General features: G+C 46.9%; 2 protein-coding genes across 15 annotated transcripts in view; one reads left to right on the top strand and one right to left on the bottom strand.

Annotated features, from left to right (window-relative positions):
* The first annotated feature begins 262 nt into the window (after positions 1 to 262).
* The window catches only part of BID (BH3 interacting domain death agonist), a 59729-nt gene continuing 45943 nt past the window's right edge, over positions 263 to 14048 (top strand). Inside the window, exon 1 of one of the 14 annotated variants that reach the window (XM_059684255.1) lies at positions 263 to 390. Coding sequence is in view for 2 of the 14 variants with exons in the window: in XM_059684247.1 (XP_059540230.1) it covers positions 987 to 1132 (146 nt within the window). In the remaining 12 variants the exon portion in view is untranslated. Of the gene's footprint in view, positions 391 to 525; positions 778 to 918; positions 1133 to 14048 lie in introns of those variants that run through there. The other 13 variants (XM_059684261.1, XM_059684263.1, XM_059684260.1 and 10 more) reach the window with 13 other exon arrangements.
* Positions 7224 to 8158, bottom strand: LOC132225869 (large ribosomal subunit protein uL29-like). Its single transcript, XM_059680851.1, has 2 exons — positions 8076 to 8158; positions 7224 to 7617 (listed from the first exon to the last, which is right to left on the bottom strand). The coding sequence occupies exons 1-2, from the start codon at positions 8156 to 8158 to the stop codon at positions 7254 to 7256; spliced, it is 447 nt and encodes a 148-aa protein (XP_059536834.1). The 3' UTR covers positions 7224 to 7253.

Below are 14048 nucleotides of genomic sequence, written 5' to 3'. Positions count from 1 at the left end.
GGAAAATACAAAAGAAGAAGAAATTAAAAAATCATTGCTATTTCTATTATTTTAATGTAACTATGTGATGATTTTTGGTTATATGTCCCTTCAGTCTTTTTTTTTTTTAAAGTTCAGTTTCAATTCTTATGTTCAGGTAGAGCAACTTCCTTGGTCCTATTTGCTTCCTCACCCTTTCTAGAAACTCACGTTCCTGTTTCCGTTCCTGTTTCTGTTTCTGTTTCTTGGCGCCACAAGTGATTCTGGCTTAGGTCATCCTGGGGGCATCTGAGCACGGGGCCTGGCGAGGGGCTTTCATTCCATCTTGGCGTCCGGAGGGCTAGGCATCCCTGAGGCTTCTGAAAGCAGTTCCACGCGAGGAACACTGCGAAATATCCCCGCGTCGCCGGAGTAAGTGGCCAACCTTCCCAGAGGGCTCCCTGGACAAGCACCGCCTCCTCTGAATATCAGCCGATCGGCCAGGCCTGTCCGGGCTCCAGGCGCCCCAGTTTCGGGACCCGCGCCGCTGGCGCGCGCGAAGGACCGGCAGGCGGGAGGCGGGGCCGGCCGGGGGGCGGAGGGACGCAGCGGCCGCCCGCCGCAGAGAGAGGAAGTCCTCCTCTTCGGGTTCCCGCGCCCGGCCGGCTGCCTCTCTCGGCCTCCCTCGGCTGGTGGGGGTGAGTAGCCGCCAGGGCCCGTCTTTCGGCTCCTGTGCCCTCCTAGGAATCTGCGAGGAACTCCGAGCTCACGGGGCCCCTGCGTGGGGGCGAGGTGTGCGCCGCCAGCCCAGCCCTCCAGGTGTGGCCCCCGACCGCCAGCGCCCTGGGGTGGGAACGGAAGACAGGGGCCCCGGGCGCACCACGGTCCTTCCGCACCGGCGTCGGGGCGGCCCTTTCTCGTCGGCCCCCACTCGGTCCCGTGGCCCAGACGTCGCCGGGAGGCTTCCGGCTCGCAGCCGCCCGGTGCGCACGGAGCCGAGGCGGGAGAGTGGGGACCCGCGCGGCTCCATGGTTCACTCCCTTTGCCGCGAGGCCCTGGCCTTCTGGGGGTTGGGAGAGGTTTTGTCCTTTCCGCCCCACGTGAACCTCGGGTTTGGCAGCCGTCTGTGGGGCCTCAGCCCGCCACAATGCAGGGGGAGCAGAGTGGAGATCGGGTGAGGACTTCCAGACACCCCGCCCGGTGTGGGTTAGACTGAGGGCCGCGGGGTCCCACCCCAGAGAAGAGAAAGGCAACAAGAATGGATGGGTCCGCCCCAGATCCGAACCCAAACAGAGACGCAGACCTTGGACTCTGGTCGATAGCACTTTCCCCAACACCTGCCTCAGTGAGGCCAGAGTGAAATTATGTGCAAATACTGGCTGGTGGTAGAAAACAGTTTGAGTGACTCAGGAGACTGGGAGAGCTCTGAAATCAAGTAACCAAGAGGCTGCGGTGGCAGGGGTTTATTTATTCATTCACCCACCAGCAGTAATGTGCAGTCAGTGCTGGGCTAGTGATAGGACAGAGGGGGACCAGCTTGAGGAGCACAGTTAAGACCTCTGTAGAGTTGGCTTTGGGTTTGGGCCTGGGCCTTCTGGGATTGGATTGGCCTTCATCTGATGGGCCTGGAAGGGGTTGAGGAGTAGGATGGGAACCCCGCATGATTGCCCCCACCTTTTCAGGCAACTGCCTCATTCCACCACCATCCTGCCTGACTTTCCTGCCAAGCCATATCTGCTAACTCAAGCCTCACTCAGTGGCATCTCAGCTGGCCTTTTTCTAGAAGGGAGCTGCAGAAGGAGTGGTTTTTCCACATTCCATCTCCACCCATCTGAAGCTTATGGCAAGGTCTGACTTGGGGAGGACACTCCTGGGCCTGAGGCTATGCTATCTTGGGGCCTGGGACTCCACTGGGAGTAACTGTTCTGGAAGAGAGGTCTCAGAGCTAGGAGGGAAGAGGGAGGGGAGTCCTGTGATTTTAAAGATGAGGTGGACAGACCTCTAGTGAGGCATCATTGGGGAAAGGACATCTGCTGCCCAGAGTGTGAGCTGTTTTGTCCCTCCTGGGGTGGGAGGAACGCAAGGAGAGGTGCAGGGCAGCACCACAGGAGGGGCACTTAAAGGCAACATCTCACAGGCTCCCTTGAGCACTCTGGATGCCTGTGCTGTGCTGCGCACAGGTTCATGAGGGACAGGGTGCTGTCTCATGGGAATGGAGACACAGACTGGTGGCTAATATATTGTTGGGATGCAGGCCTTGGGGGTGTTGGTGTAAAGAACTGTGGGAACATGGGGTGAGTTGCTGTTAGTTTTGGGTTTTTTTTCAATTACAGTTTATAGTCAGTATTATTTTGTATTAGCTTCAGGTATCCAGCATAACCAGCCGTGGGCAAACTACAGCTCGCGGGCTGGATCCGGCCCGTTTGAAATGAATAAAACTAAAAAAAAAAAAAAAGACCGTACCCTTTTATGTAATGATGTTTACTTTGAATTTATATTAGTTCACACAAACACTCCATCCATGCTTTTGTTCCAGCCCTCCGGTCCAGTTTAAGAACCCATTGTGGCCCTTGAGTCAAAAAGTTTGCCCACCCCTGGGTTAGACAATCACATACTTAACAGAGTGTTCCCCTTATATTTCCATCCGGTACCATACATAGTTATTACAATACTAGAGGCCCAGTGCACAACATTTGTGCACGGGTAGGGTCCCTGGCAGCTGCCAGCTGGGGCCTTCCTTTGTTCCACACTGCCCCCTGGTGGTCAGTGCACATCATAGCGAGCAATCGAAATCCTGGTCGATCGAACTCCCAAGGGGACACTTTGCATAGTAGGCTTTTATATATATAAATTTATTGACTACTAGAGGCCCGATGCACGAAATTCATGCAAGAGTAGGCCTTCCTTCCCGCAGCTGCTGGCACCAGCTTCCCTCTCGCACCCAGGACCCTTTATCCAGAAGGTCATCCGGGAGGACATCCGATCTAATTAGCATATTATGCTTTTATTATTATAGATATTTCCTATGCTGTACTTTACATCTGAATGGTTACCAATCTGTACTTCTCAATCACTTCACTTTTTTTTTCACTCAGTCTCCCAACTCCCCTCCCAGGTTGCTGTTAGTTTCATTTGAGGAGGTTAGGCTATCTGAGATGGACTCTGAAGGATGAATGGGAGCTTGCCAGCTGCAGAAGAAGGAAAAATGCACTCAGGGCAGTGCAAAGAATTCTGGGGGAGAGTTGTCTAGATGGAAAAGGGGTGTCTCTAGATGGGAAAGGGCATTGCATACCCTACTCCGAGGCCTTGCCCAGGGCAGCTCACAGCCTTAGCCAGCCTGGGAGACTAATTGGAGGATCTGGAGGTTCCACTTATTTGTTAATGAGAATGGCTTGTTCAGGAGCCCCAGGCACCTGGACTCAGGAAGGATGAGGGCATACAGGGGAAGAAGGATATTTGATGATGGAGCCTTCCAGGGCAGGAGTCTTGAAGGTAGTGAATGATGTTATCTTTCTGTTTAGTGCATGGTAGAGGGATTGGGGACTGGGACGAGAAGCTGTAACTATCAGTGTTCATGGCCAAGCAGCCATCCTAATCAAGCACTATGTGTGTCCTGGTGGTGGTACTCAGGATTCTGGCTCTGGACTTTCAGCTCACGAGAACCCTCACTCTAGATTTGTGGCCTTGGGAAGTGCTTCCTGTGATTGCACCTCAGGTGCCCATTTGCCAGGCTGGGGCTGTGGAGGGCAGCACAGGCCTGGAATGCCCCCTTTATACCAGCTGCCCACCCCATTGGGCCTCCCACACACAGGATCTGATTAGAAGCTCCTTGGTTGCCACACCTGATTGGCCACCTCTAGAGGCTACTACATGTATTCTTGCCCAAAGCCACTGACAGGTCTGAAAAGGACAGCTAATTGAGAATGGTGACCATGACATACAGAGCTCACTGTAAGTCAGATGCACTCACAGAGAATTTTATGTGCATTAATTAGCTCATTTGGAAATCACGGTAATCAGAAACTAGGTTATCCCTGTTCTTTAGTTGGGAAAACTGAGGCATGGAAAGGTTAAATAACTTGCCCTGGGTCACAACTGATGGAGTCAGACTCTGGAGTTCTAGCTCCAACCATTACGCTGCTCTGCCTGGATTCCCAGCTTCTCACTGCTCCATTCCCCAAATAGGGCCCATCCACCTTTGCATCTCATACCTGTTAGACTTTGAGGGTGAGGGACTGAGAGAAGAATCATGATCTTTCTGTGATTCTCCTCCCTTGAAGGTAGCCCAGGTGACAAGACAATAATGATGTGCATGGGAGAGGGTGATGCTTTACAGGGCACTGTTTTGGACCCTCTCCATGGGATGTCTCCTCAAGAACCATCCCTCAGGCCCTGCAGCCTCCTACTCCTAACTCAGTCCTTCCCTCTCCTCTTCCTGCCTGCATTGGTCAAAATGGGGAAGATAGGAATGTAAAGGCAAACATGATCATCTGGATGAAACACAAAACAACTACTTTAGGAAGTTCTCCAGCCTTGCAAATCAAATTCTAGGTTGTTGTGGGCTTTTTTGGTATTTGTGTCAAGGGTCCTAGAAGCTACCAACTTAGAAAACAAGAAGTGGTTTGTTTTAAGTTACCCCCTCCCCTCAGTATTCCTATCAGTTTCTGGATGGTAGAACTGGTGCTGGAGGTGGAGTTTCAAAGGGGAAAAGAGTACCTTTGAAGTCAAACCAGATTTAAAAGACCACTTACCTCAGGCCCATAGAGTAGGCAGTCTGCTCTGGTGGAAGAATGTGAATGCCCAGGAGAGGGCTGCACAGAAGTGGAGCTGCCACCATGCCAAGAGAGGCCTGTCTACTGGGGCTAGGATGCCAGGGTCCCATGGAGCTTTTTGCAAAGCTTTATGCCAGGACTTCTGCCTGGTCTCGATGGGAACCCCCAGCTGGCAGTTAGTAAGCTTCTGCCATAAGGGGAACCAAGATGGCAATGTAGGTAACACTGGTACTCACTGTCTCCCATAACCACATCAAAGTTATAACCAAAATACAGAACAACCATCATTCAGATCTGCCTGTAATCTGGCTGAATGGAAGTCCTACAACTAGAGAAGTAAAAAAAGAAAGTACATTGAGACTGGTAGGAGGGGCAGAGGCTCGGAATGGCTGGTCCAACACCCATGTATGGTGTTTTTAATTTTTATTTTTATTGGGAGGGATATCTCCTCTGTGGAAGCCTCCCATGAGGAGCAAGGGGTCCCATTCCCACACCAGATCCCCAGCCCAGGGTTCCACAGCTGGGAAGAGAAGCCCCGTAACTTCAGGTTGTAAAAACCAGCTGGGATTGTGACTGAGTGACAAGGAGGCTGCTGGAGACCCAGGCAGTTCCTCTTAAAGGGCCAGTGCACAAACTTACTTGGAATTGCTCCCTCTGGGCTCTAGTACTGGGGCAGCAGCTTTGGGGGAAATCCAGAGACATACAGGGATTGTCTGGCATTGGGGCAGGAACTCCAGTTGGGTGGCTTTCTCCCAGACCAGAGGGCTCACAAGAGTCATTGTTCCTGTGCTGGAACCTCCCCCATCCCAGAGATGACTGGCAGCCATATCTGAGTTTAGCTTCACCAAGTTGATTCCCTGAGACTCAGTCTGTTCCAATTTGCAGCCCTACCCAAGCTGTTTGCAGGAGCTTTTCTGTATGAATGGCCTGTCCTTGCTCAGGCTTCAGATTTTGCTGAAATTTCTTAAACAAGCATCAGCTGGCATCAGCATGCTCCATAATTACTAATAAGAGGCCCAAGAACCCGCACTAGCAGCAGCCTGCCTGCTTCATAGCTTGGCCTCGCCTGTGTACTCCCAAGCCCAATGCAAGTGCAGCCATCTGCAGATGGCTCTGTAGCTCCTAATGGCCCCAGGCAATGGCTAACTTTGCACTTCCCTGGAGGCCCCAGAGTCAGTACACCTGGTGGACAATTTCAGACCATAGCAGATTACAACTCTACACATCCACAAGCAACACACTCAAGGGGCAGACTCAATGAGCACCAAAGCCCCACTGAAGCAAGTCCTGCTCCATAGGGTGTCTCCTGCATAGCAGCTCTTCTACTATAATCACAGCTGGTCCTCACAGCCAACTGGCCTGGAGGTCAACTCCTCCCAGTGATGCCAACAGCAATTGAGGCTCAGCTACAAGACTGTGCTACACAGCCCACACAGGGGCACACCTAGAGTGCCCAGCTGAGGTGATGGGGGAGGCTGAGCTACTGGGCCCCACAGAATACCTACTATACAAGGCCACTCTACCAATTCCAGGAGACATAGCAGCTCTACCTAATACATAGAAATAAATGCAGGGAAGCAGCCAAAATATAAAGACAAAGAAACATGTCACAAATGAAAGAACAGAAGAAACTCTGGAAAAAGAAGTCAATAAAATGGAAGCAAACTACTAGATACAGAGTTCAAAACAACATTTATAAAGTTACTCAAGGATTTTAATGAGAACTGCAAAGGACTTGGTGAGACTTTCAAGGATTTTAGTAAGAATATCAAAGACATGAAAAAGGACCATTCAGAAATTAAGCATGCACTAACTGAAATAAAGAATAATTTACAGGGATTCAACAGTTCTGGAGAGGATTTCGAAGATCAAGTCAAGGATTTGGAATATGAGGAAGCATAAAACACCCAATCAGATGAGCAAAAAGAAAAAAGAATCCAAAAATAATGAAGCTAGTGTAAGGAGCCTCTGGGACAACTTCAAGTGTACCAACATTCTCATTATGGGGGTGCCAGAAGGAACAGAGAGAGAGCAAGATATTGAAAACCTATTTGAAGACATAATGACAGAAAACTTTCCCCTACCTGGTGAAAGAAATAGACTTATAAGTCCAGGAAGTGCAGAGAGTCCCAAACAAGAGGAACTCAAAGAGACCCACATCAAGACACTTCATAATTAAAACACCAAGGGTTAAAGACAAAGAGAGAATCTTAAAAGCAGGAAGAGAAAAGCAGTTAGTTACCTACAAGGAAGCACCCATACGACTGTCAGCTGATTTCTCAACAGAAACTTTGTAGGCCAGAAGGGAGTGGCAAGAAATATTCAAAGTGATGAATAGCAAGACCTACAACCAAGATTACTCTACCTGGCAAAGCTGTCATTTAGAATTGAAGGTTAGATAAAAAGCTTCACAGACCAAAAAAATCTAAAGGAGTTCATCACCACCAGACCAGTATCACATGAAATGTTGAAGGGTATTTTTTTCATTGTCAGCCAGTTTGTGCTTTATTGACTCGAAGATGCTCAGGCCTTGACTGTGTACTTCTGCAGGGGGTATAGCTGCTCCTTCTGCTGCTGCTTCTTGGTCTTCAGATTCTCTTCATGCTTGTTGAGATGGAGGCGCATGGCACATGTTTTCTTGGGCCGTAGATCCAGGGGCTTGTACTTCTTTCCCTTGTAGAATTTCCTGAGGCTTTCTTTCTGAGTCTGGTTAATGATGGTAAGAACATGGGTGATAGACTTGCCAACAACTCGGATCTTCGAAAGCTTGAAAGTTGTGCTGCCTGTCACTTTGGCTACATGCCGCAGCTGAGATAGCTCCACCTTCAGGTGTTTTAGCAGCTCCTCCTTCTTGCCAAGAGGGTCCCCAGCCTTAATTTGGTCATGGCTGAATAAGCCGAGAAAGCTTGAAGGGTATTTTTTAAGAAGAGAAGGAAGAAGTAGTAGTAGGAGGAGGATAAATATGAACATAAATGATAATAAATGCTTATCTATCACAATTGAGTCTAAAAATAAACAATAAACAAAGAAGCTAATGAACAAAATAAACTGATGAATAAAATAGAACCAGAGGCATGGAAACATGGAACAGACTGACAAACCTCAGAGGGAAAAGGGGGGTTTGGGGGGAGGGTGGGAAGAGATTAACCAAATACCTTATATGCATATATGCATAACCTATGGACACAGAAGTGCTGAAGGCCTGGGGCAGGGTGGGAATGGGGTGGAAGGGGCCAATGCGGGGGAAAAAGGGAGACATCTGTAATCTCAACAATAAAGATTTTTTTTAAAAAAGCTCCTGCCCTGCTGATGGCTGTACTGACCAGTGGACAGATCAATGTTTACCTTATATGCTCGTACTTAACAAACCCCCTTTCTTCAGAGAAAGGGAAGTGAGTGCAGCTGCAGGGTGGGGGTGGGGGGTCCATGATTGGAATTCCAAATGCAGTTGTGTCTATGTAGGGAGTCCAACTTACTGAATATTCCCATGCTTGTCCTATGTAGACCCTTGGCCCTGAACTTTATCTGATGCCAACGATAATGTATTTCTGTCACTGAGCATCTGCATCTGTACTTGATTTAATTTGCATAACCATGTGTCTCATTTTAATTCTCATGCTAATTCTGTGAAGTTCTGCAGATATGAAACATCCATGGTGGGGGTGTTTCTCATATATATGCTCATATTTGAACAAGTGTTCAGGGGACTGCAGCCTGTGTCCAGGACTGGCCATGTCCGAAGAGTACTGCTTGGAATACCTCCCTCCCTCAACCTCCCCGTTCCCCCTCTTGCCCCCCACAAATGAAGGGAGAGACTTTTGAATGGCCATTATATGTTGGACACTTTCTCTGTTATCTTGTTTGATACCATGAGGCATGTGGTGCCTTTTTTCACAGATGGAGAAAGTGAGGTCATGTGGCAGGTGCAGAGCCAGCTGTGAACCCTCCACCTGTCCACCTTCAGAGGATCCCTCTAGCAGCGGTTCTCAACCTGTGGGTCGCGACCTCGCCTAAGACCATCCTGCATATCAGATATTTACATTACGATTCATAACAGTAGCAACATTACAGTTATATAGTAGCAACAAAAATAATTTTATGGTTGGGTCACAACATGAGGAACTGTATTTAAAGGGTCAGAAGGTTGAGAACCACTGCTCTATGAGCTTGAGAGTACATGGGCCTTTTAACATACTGCTTTGCCCTGCCCTGGAGTCTTAAGGAGTTGAGCTTTTCTTTTTCTTTTTTTTTTTTCTTTTTCTTTCTCTGGAGTTTAGATCTGTTTCTCTAGGGAGAGCCAGCTGAAATCAGAGCTGGGAGAACTGGAGTCTAGTTAGGAGCTAGGGCAGCAGGAGAACATGACATCGTAGGGACTCAGTGCCAGGGAGGGGTATAGGAGGTGGGAGTAGAATGGAGGCTGAGGCATGAAGGCATCTGGGAAGCAGCGCCCTTGTGTCCTTCCAGGGAAGTGAGTGCACTAGAGGGACCTGGAGCAGCTGAGTAACTCTGGTTCTGTGACAATAAAACCAGGCCCAAGGCCTCAGCATATGTGTGCCTCTGTTTTGGAGCAGGCCAACTTGGCAAATGATCATACGTACCAGAAGCCCCTCCAGCATCAGCGAGTTCATTCTTAATAAGGGACTAGCCGCCTGGGAAGGCAGATATGTGTCAGAAGGGGCTGGGAAAGGCTCCTGGCACCAGCAGGAATCTCTTTGGAACCAGGAATGAGGAGGCTGCCTGTAGAGTTCAGTTGGGAACCTGAGCTTTGGTCGCTGGCTTCTGGTGGGGGATGTCACTGCTTTGGGGACTGCTCCATTTCTGGGCCCAGGTGCTTCTGTATCTGTGGTAGAAAGGAGGTTGGGGGTGGGGAGAGGTATAGGGACCACAGCCAGGCTCAGCACTGCCAGGAGACCTGGAATGAAGGCAGGCTCTGCTCTGATTGAGGAGATTAGACTGTCCTTGACTGGAACCTCTCTGGGAATTTCCTCACCTTGCCCTAAAGAGGGTTCCTGTGAGCTGGTGAGCAGGCCCAGGCTGGTGGGCTCCTGGGACTGGGTGATAGCACAGCCTTCAGGAATATTCCTGTCTTTAGTCCACAGCCTTGCAGATATCTCCATTCTTTTGTTACACCCCGAGTTCCAGACAGCAAAGCAAGACTGGCTTCCTAGGCATCCACCACTTCTTAAAAAGCCTTGTTTTCTTTCTGGGGAATCTCTTAGAAACCTTGGCGATATCTAACCTCCCAAACTTTTTTTTTTTTAATATATTTTATTGATTTTTTACAGAGAGGAAGGGAGAGAGATAGAGAGTTAGAAACATCGATGAGAGAGAAACATCGATCAGCTGCCTCCTGCACATCTCCTACTGGGGATGTGCCCGCAACCCAGGTACATGCCCTTGACCGGAATCGAACCTGGGACCCTTCAGTCCGCAGGCTGACGCTCTATCCACTGAGCCAAACCGGTTTTGGCAACCTCCCAAACTTTTATCTGGCTGACCAGGGAGCTGGATCCAGGGCCTTTGTTGGTCACAGCATCTCATCGGGTTGATGCTGACCAGTGTGTGAAGTGATTGCATTGATTGTCTTTTTACACTCCAACGGAATACACCGTACTCCCTTTTGTAAATTATGAAACCATTTCCTGCTAGGACTTGGGAGATGGGAGGAATGTTGTTACCCATGAAAGGTCCTGTCCACGCTTGGTGGCCCACCTGCCAGCTCTGGCCCAGAAGGGTGGTATGAAAGCAGCCCCAGGGCAGCCAGATTCTGACTTGGCCTTGGTAACGCCCTTCTTTCTCCCTGACTACACTCTAAGAGGGGGATAGTTGTGCAGTGTTGACAGGCGAGACAGTGAGACTGTCAAGGACCAACCTAGACTTTTTGCAGTAGTCCCTGGGACACCTGTCTCCTTCCCTCTAGCCCATCTTGCCCTACACATTGTGCACAGTTCTTGTAGAAGCCCAGGGCTTGAGCATGTGAGGGGAAGCAGGAGAATCTAGATCAGTGGTTCTCAACCTTCTGGCCCTTTAAATAGTTCTTCATGTTGTGACCCAGCCATAAAATTATTTTTGTTGCTACTTCATAACTGTAATGTTGCTACTGTTATGAATCGTAATGTAAATATCTGATATGCAGAATGGTCTTAGGCGACCCCTGTGAAAAGGGGTCGCGACCCACAGGTTGAGAACCGCTGATCTAGATCATGGAGGCCTTTAGACCCCAGGATGATGGACTCTGAGGACGTGTCTGGAGCAGCAGAGCTGTGTGAGGGGATGGCCTGAGTTATCTGGTAAAGAGACCCCTGTGCTTTTATACCACCTTCTCTGAGGTTGCCCTTTTCTTTTTTATTGAGATATTCCCCATATCATAAAATTCACCCATTTAAAGTGGTTATTAATATATTCAGAGTTGTGCAACCATTACCACATTCTAATTTTAGAACATTTCAACACCCCCAAAAGAAACTCTAAATACATTATCAGGTACTTCCAGTCCCCATCTCCCTGTAGCCCTAGGGCAGTGATGGCGAACCTATGACATGCGTGTCAGAGGTGACACGTGAACTCATTTTTTTGGTTGATTTTTTTTTGTTAAATGGCATTTAAATATATAAAATAAATATCAAAAATATGAGTCTTTGTTTTACTATGGTTGCAAATATCAAAAAATTTCTTTATGTGCCATGGCACCAGAGTTAAGTTAGGGTTTTTCAAAATGCTGACACGCAGAGCTCAAAAGGTTCGCCATCACTGCCCTAGGGCCTAGGCAGCCATAATCTACTTTCTGTGGATTTGCCTGTTGTGGGAAGTTCGTATAAATGGAATCATATGTGGCCTTTTGTGACAGGCTTTTTCATTAAGTATGTTTTCATCTATGTTGTAGCATATGGCCAAGTAAATTTCATTGTAGGGATGGATATACCACATTTTGTTTATTGATTCATTAGTTGAACATCTGGGTTAATTCTACTTTAAAAAAAAAATATATATATTTTTGCCCAGCCCACATGGCTCAGTGGTTGAGCATCGACCTATGAACCAGGAGGTCATGGTTTGATTCCCGGTCAGGGCATATGCCTGGGTTGTGGTTTTGATCCCCAATAAATAAATAAATAGATCTATTTTTATTGATTTCAGAGAGGAAAGGAGAGGGAGAGAGAAATAGAAACATCAATGATGAGAGAGAATCATTGATTGGCTGCCTCCTGTATGCCCCACACTGGGGCTCAACCACTGAGTCACAACAGCTGGGCAGTTCGTACTTCTTAATCCCTTCCCCTTTTTCACCCAGCCCCCAACACCCCCTTTCATCTGACAACAATCAGTTTGTTCTCTGTATCTATGAGTTTGTTTCTGTTTTGTTCATTTATATTATTCTTTAGATTCCACATGGAAGTGAAACCATATGGTATTTGTCTTTCTCTGACTTATTTCACTTAGAATAATGCCCTCTAAGTTCATCAATGCTGTTGCAAATGGTAAGATATCATTTTTGTTTATGGCCAAGAAATATTCATTGAATAAATATACACATCTTTAGCCATTCATCTTTATTTGAAGCATTTAATCCATTTACATTTAAAATAATGATTGATAGGAAACAATTAATAAAATGGCAATAACTACATACCTATTTATTTTTGTAGTTCTTCTTTGTTCCTTTCCTATTCTCCTACTCTCTTCTCTTATATATTGATGACTAACTGTAGTGTTGTGTTTGGATTCCTCACTCTTTTTTTTTTTTTTTTTTATCTCTTGCAGATTTTTGTTTTGTGATTATCATGAGCTTCGGATATACTAAGCTATGTTTATAGCAGTCTATTTTAAGTTGATAGTCGCTTGAGTTCAGGCACATTCTAAAATCACTACCATTTTTACCCAGCCCTTCCACATTTGTTTTTGTCATTATTTTTTAATTGTTTTGTGTGCATTCCTTTATTTACTGTTATAGTTACACATGCTCTTCCCACTTTTGCTTTTTTTTTATTATTAATTAAATCTTTATTGTTCAGATTATTACAGTTGTTCCTCTTTTTTCCCCCCATAACTCCCCTCCACCCAGTTCCCACCCCACCCTCCTCCCTCACTCCCCACCCACTGTCCTCATCCATAGGTGCACGATTTTTGTCCAGTCTCTTCCTGCATCCCCCTCACCCTTTTCCCCCCAAGAATAGTCAGTCCACTCCCTTTCTATGCCCCTGATTCTATTATAATCACCAGTTCATTCTGTTCATCAGAATATTCACTTGATTTTCAGATTCACTTGTTGATAGATGTGTATTTGTTGTTCATAATTTGTATCTTTACCTTTTTCTTCTTCTTCCTCTTCTTAAAGGATACCTTTCAGCATTTCATATAATCCTGGTTTGGTGGTGATGAACTCCTTTAGCTTTTCCTTATCTGTGAAGCTCTTTATCTGACCTTCAGTTCTGAATGATAGCTTTGCTGGATAAAGTAATCTTGGTTGTAGGTTCTTGTAGGTTCTTGACATTCATCACTTTGAATATTTCTTGCCACTCCCTTCTGGCCTGCATAGTTTCTGTTGAGAAATCAGCTGACACTCCCTTGTAGGTAACTGAGTTTCTTTCTCGCTGCTTTTAAGATTCTCTCTTTGCCAAAACCGGTTTGGCTCAGTGGATAGAGCGTCGGCCTGCGGACTGAAAGGTCCCAGGTTCGATTCCGGTCAAGGGCATGTACCTGGGTTGCGGGCACATCCCCAGTAGGAGATGTGCAGGAGGCAGCTGATCGATGTTTCTCTCTCATCGATGTTTCTAACTCTCTATCTCTCTCCCTTCCTCTCTGTAAAAAATCAATAAAATATATTTAAAAAAAAAAAAAGATTCTCTCTTTGTCTTTTGCTCTTGGCATTTTAATTATGATGTGTCTTGGTGTGGTCCTCTTTGGATTCCTTTTGTTTGGGGTTCTCTGCGCTTCCTGGACTTGTAAGTCTATTTCTTTCACCAGGTGGGGGAAGTTTTCTGTCATTATTTCTTCAAATAGGTTTTCAATATCTTGGTCTCTCTCATCTTCTGGCACCCCTATAATTCTGATGTTGGTACGCTTGAAGCTGTCCCAGAGACTCCTTACACTATCTTCGTATTTTTGGATTCTTTTTTCATTTTGCTTTTCCGGTTGGGTGTTTTTTGCTTCTTCATATTTCAAATCGTTGACTTGATTCTTGCGATCCTCTAGTCTGCTGTTGGGATTCTGTATAATATTCTTTATTTCTGTCAGTGTATGATTAATTTCTAGTTGGTCCTTTATCACAACCTCGAGGGTCTCATTAGATTTCTTGTAGGTCTCATTAAGTTTATCGGC

The sequence above is a fragment of the Myotis daubentonii genome, chromosome 2 (assembly GCF_963259705.1).
Source record: "Myotis daubentonii chromosome 2, mMyoDau2.1, whole genome shotgun sequence".
NCBI lineage: Eukaryota > Metazoa > Chordata > Mammalia > Chiroptera > Vespertilionidae > Myotis > Myotis daubentonii.
Note: the sequence above shows the minus strand (reverse complement) of the source record. Positions and strands in the feature narration are given on the sequence as shown.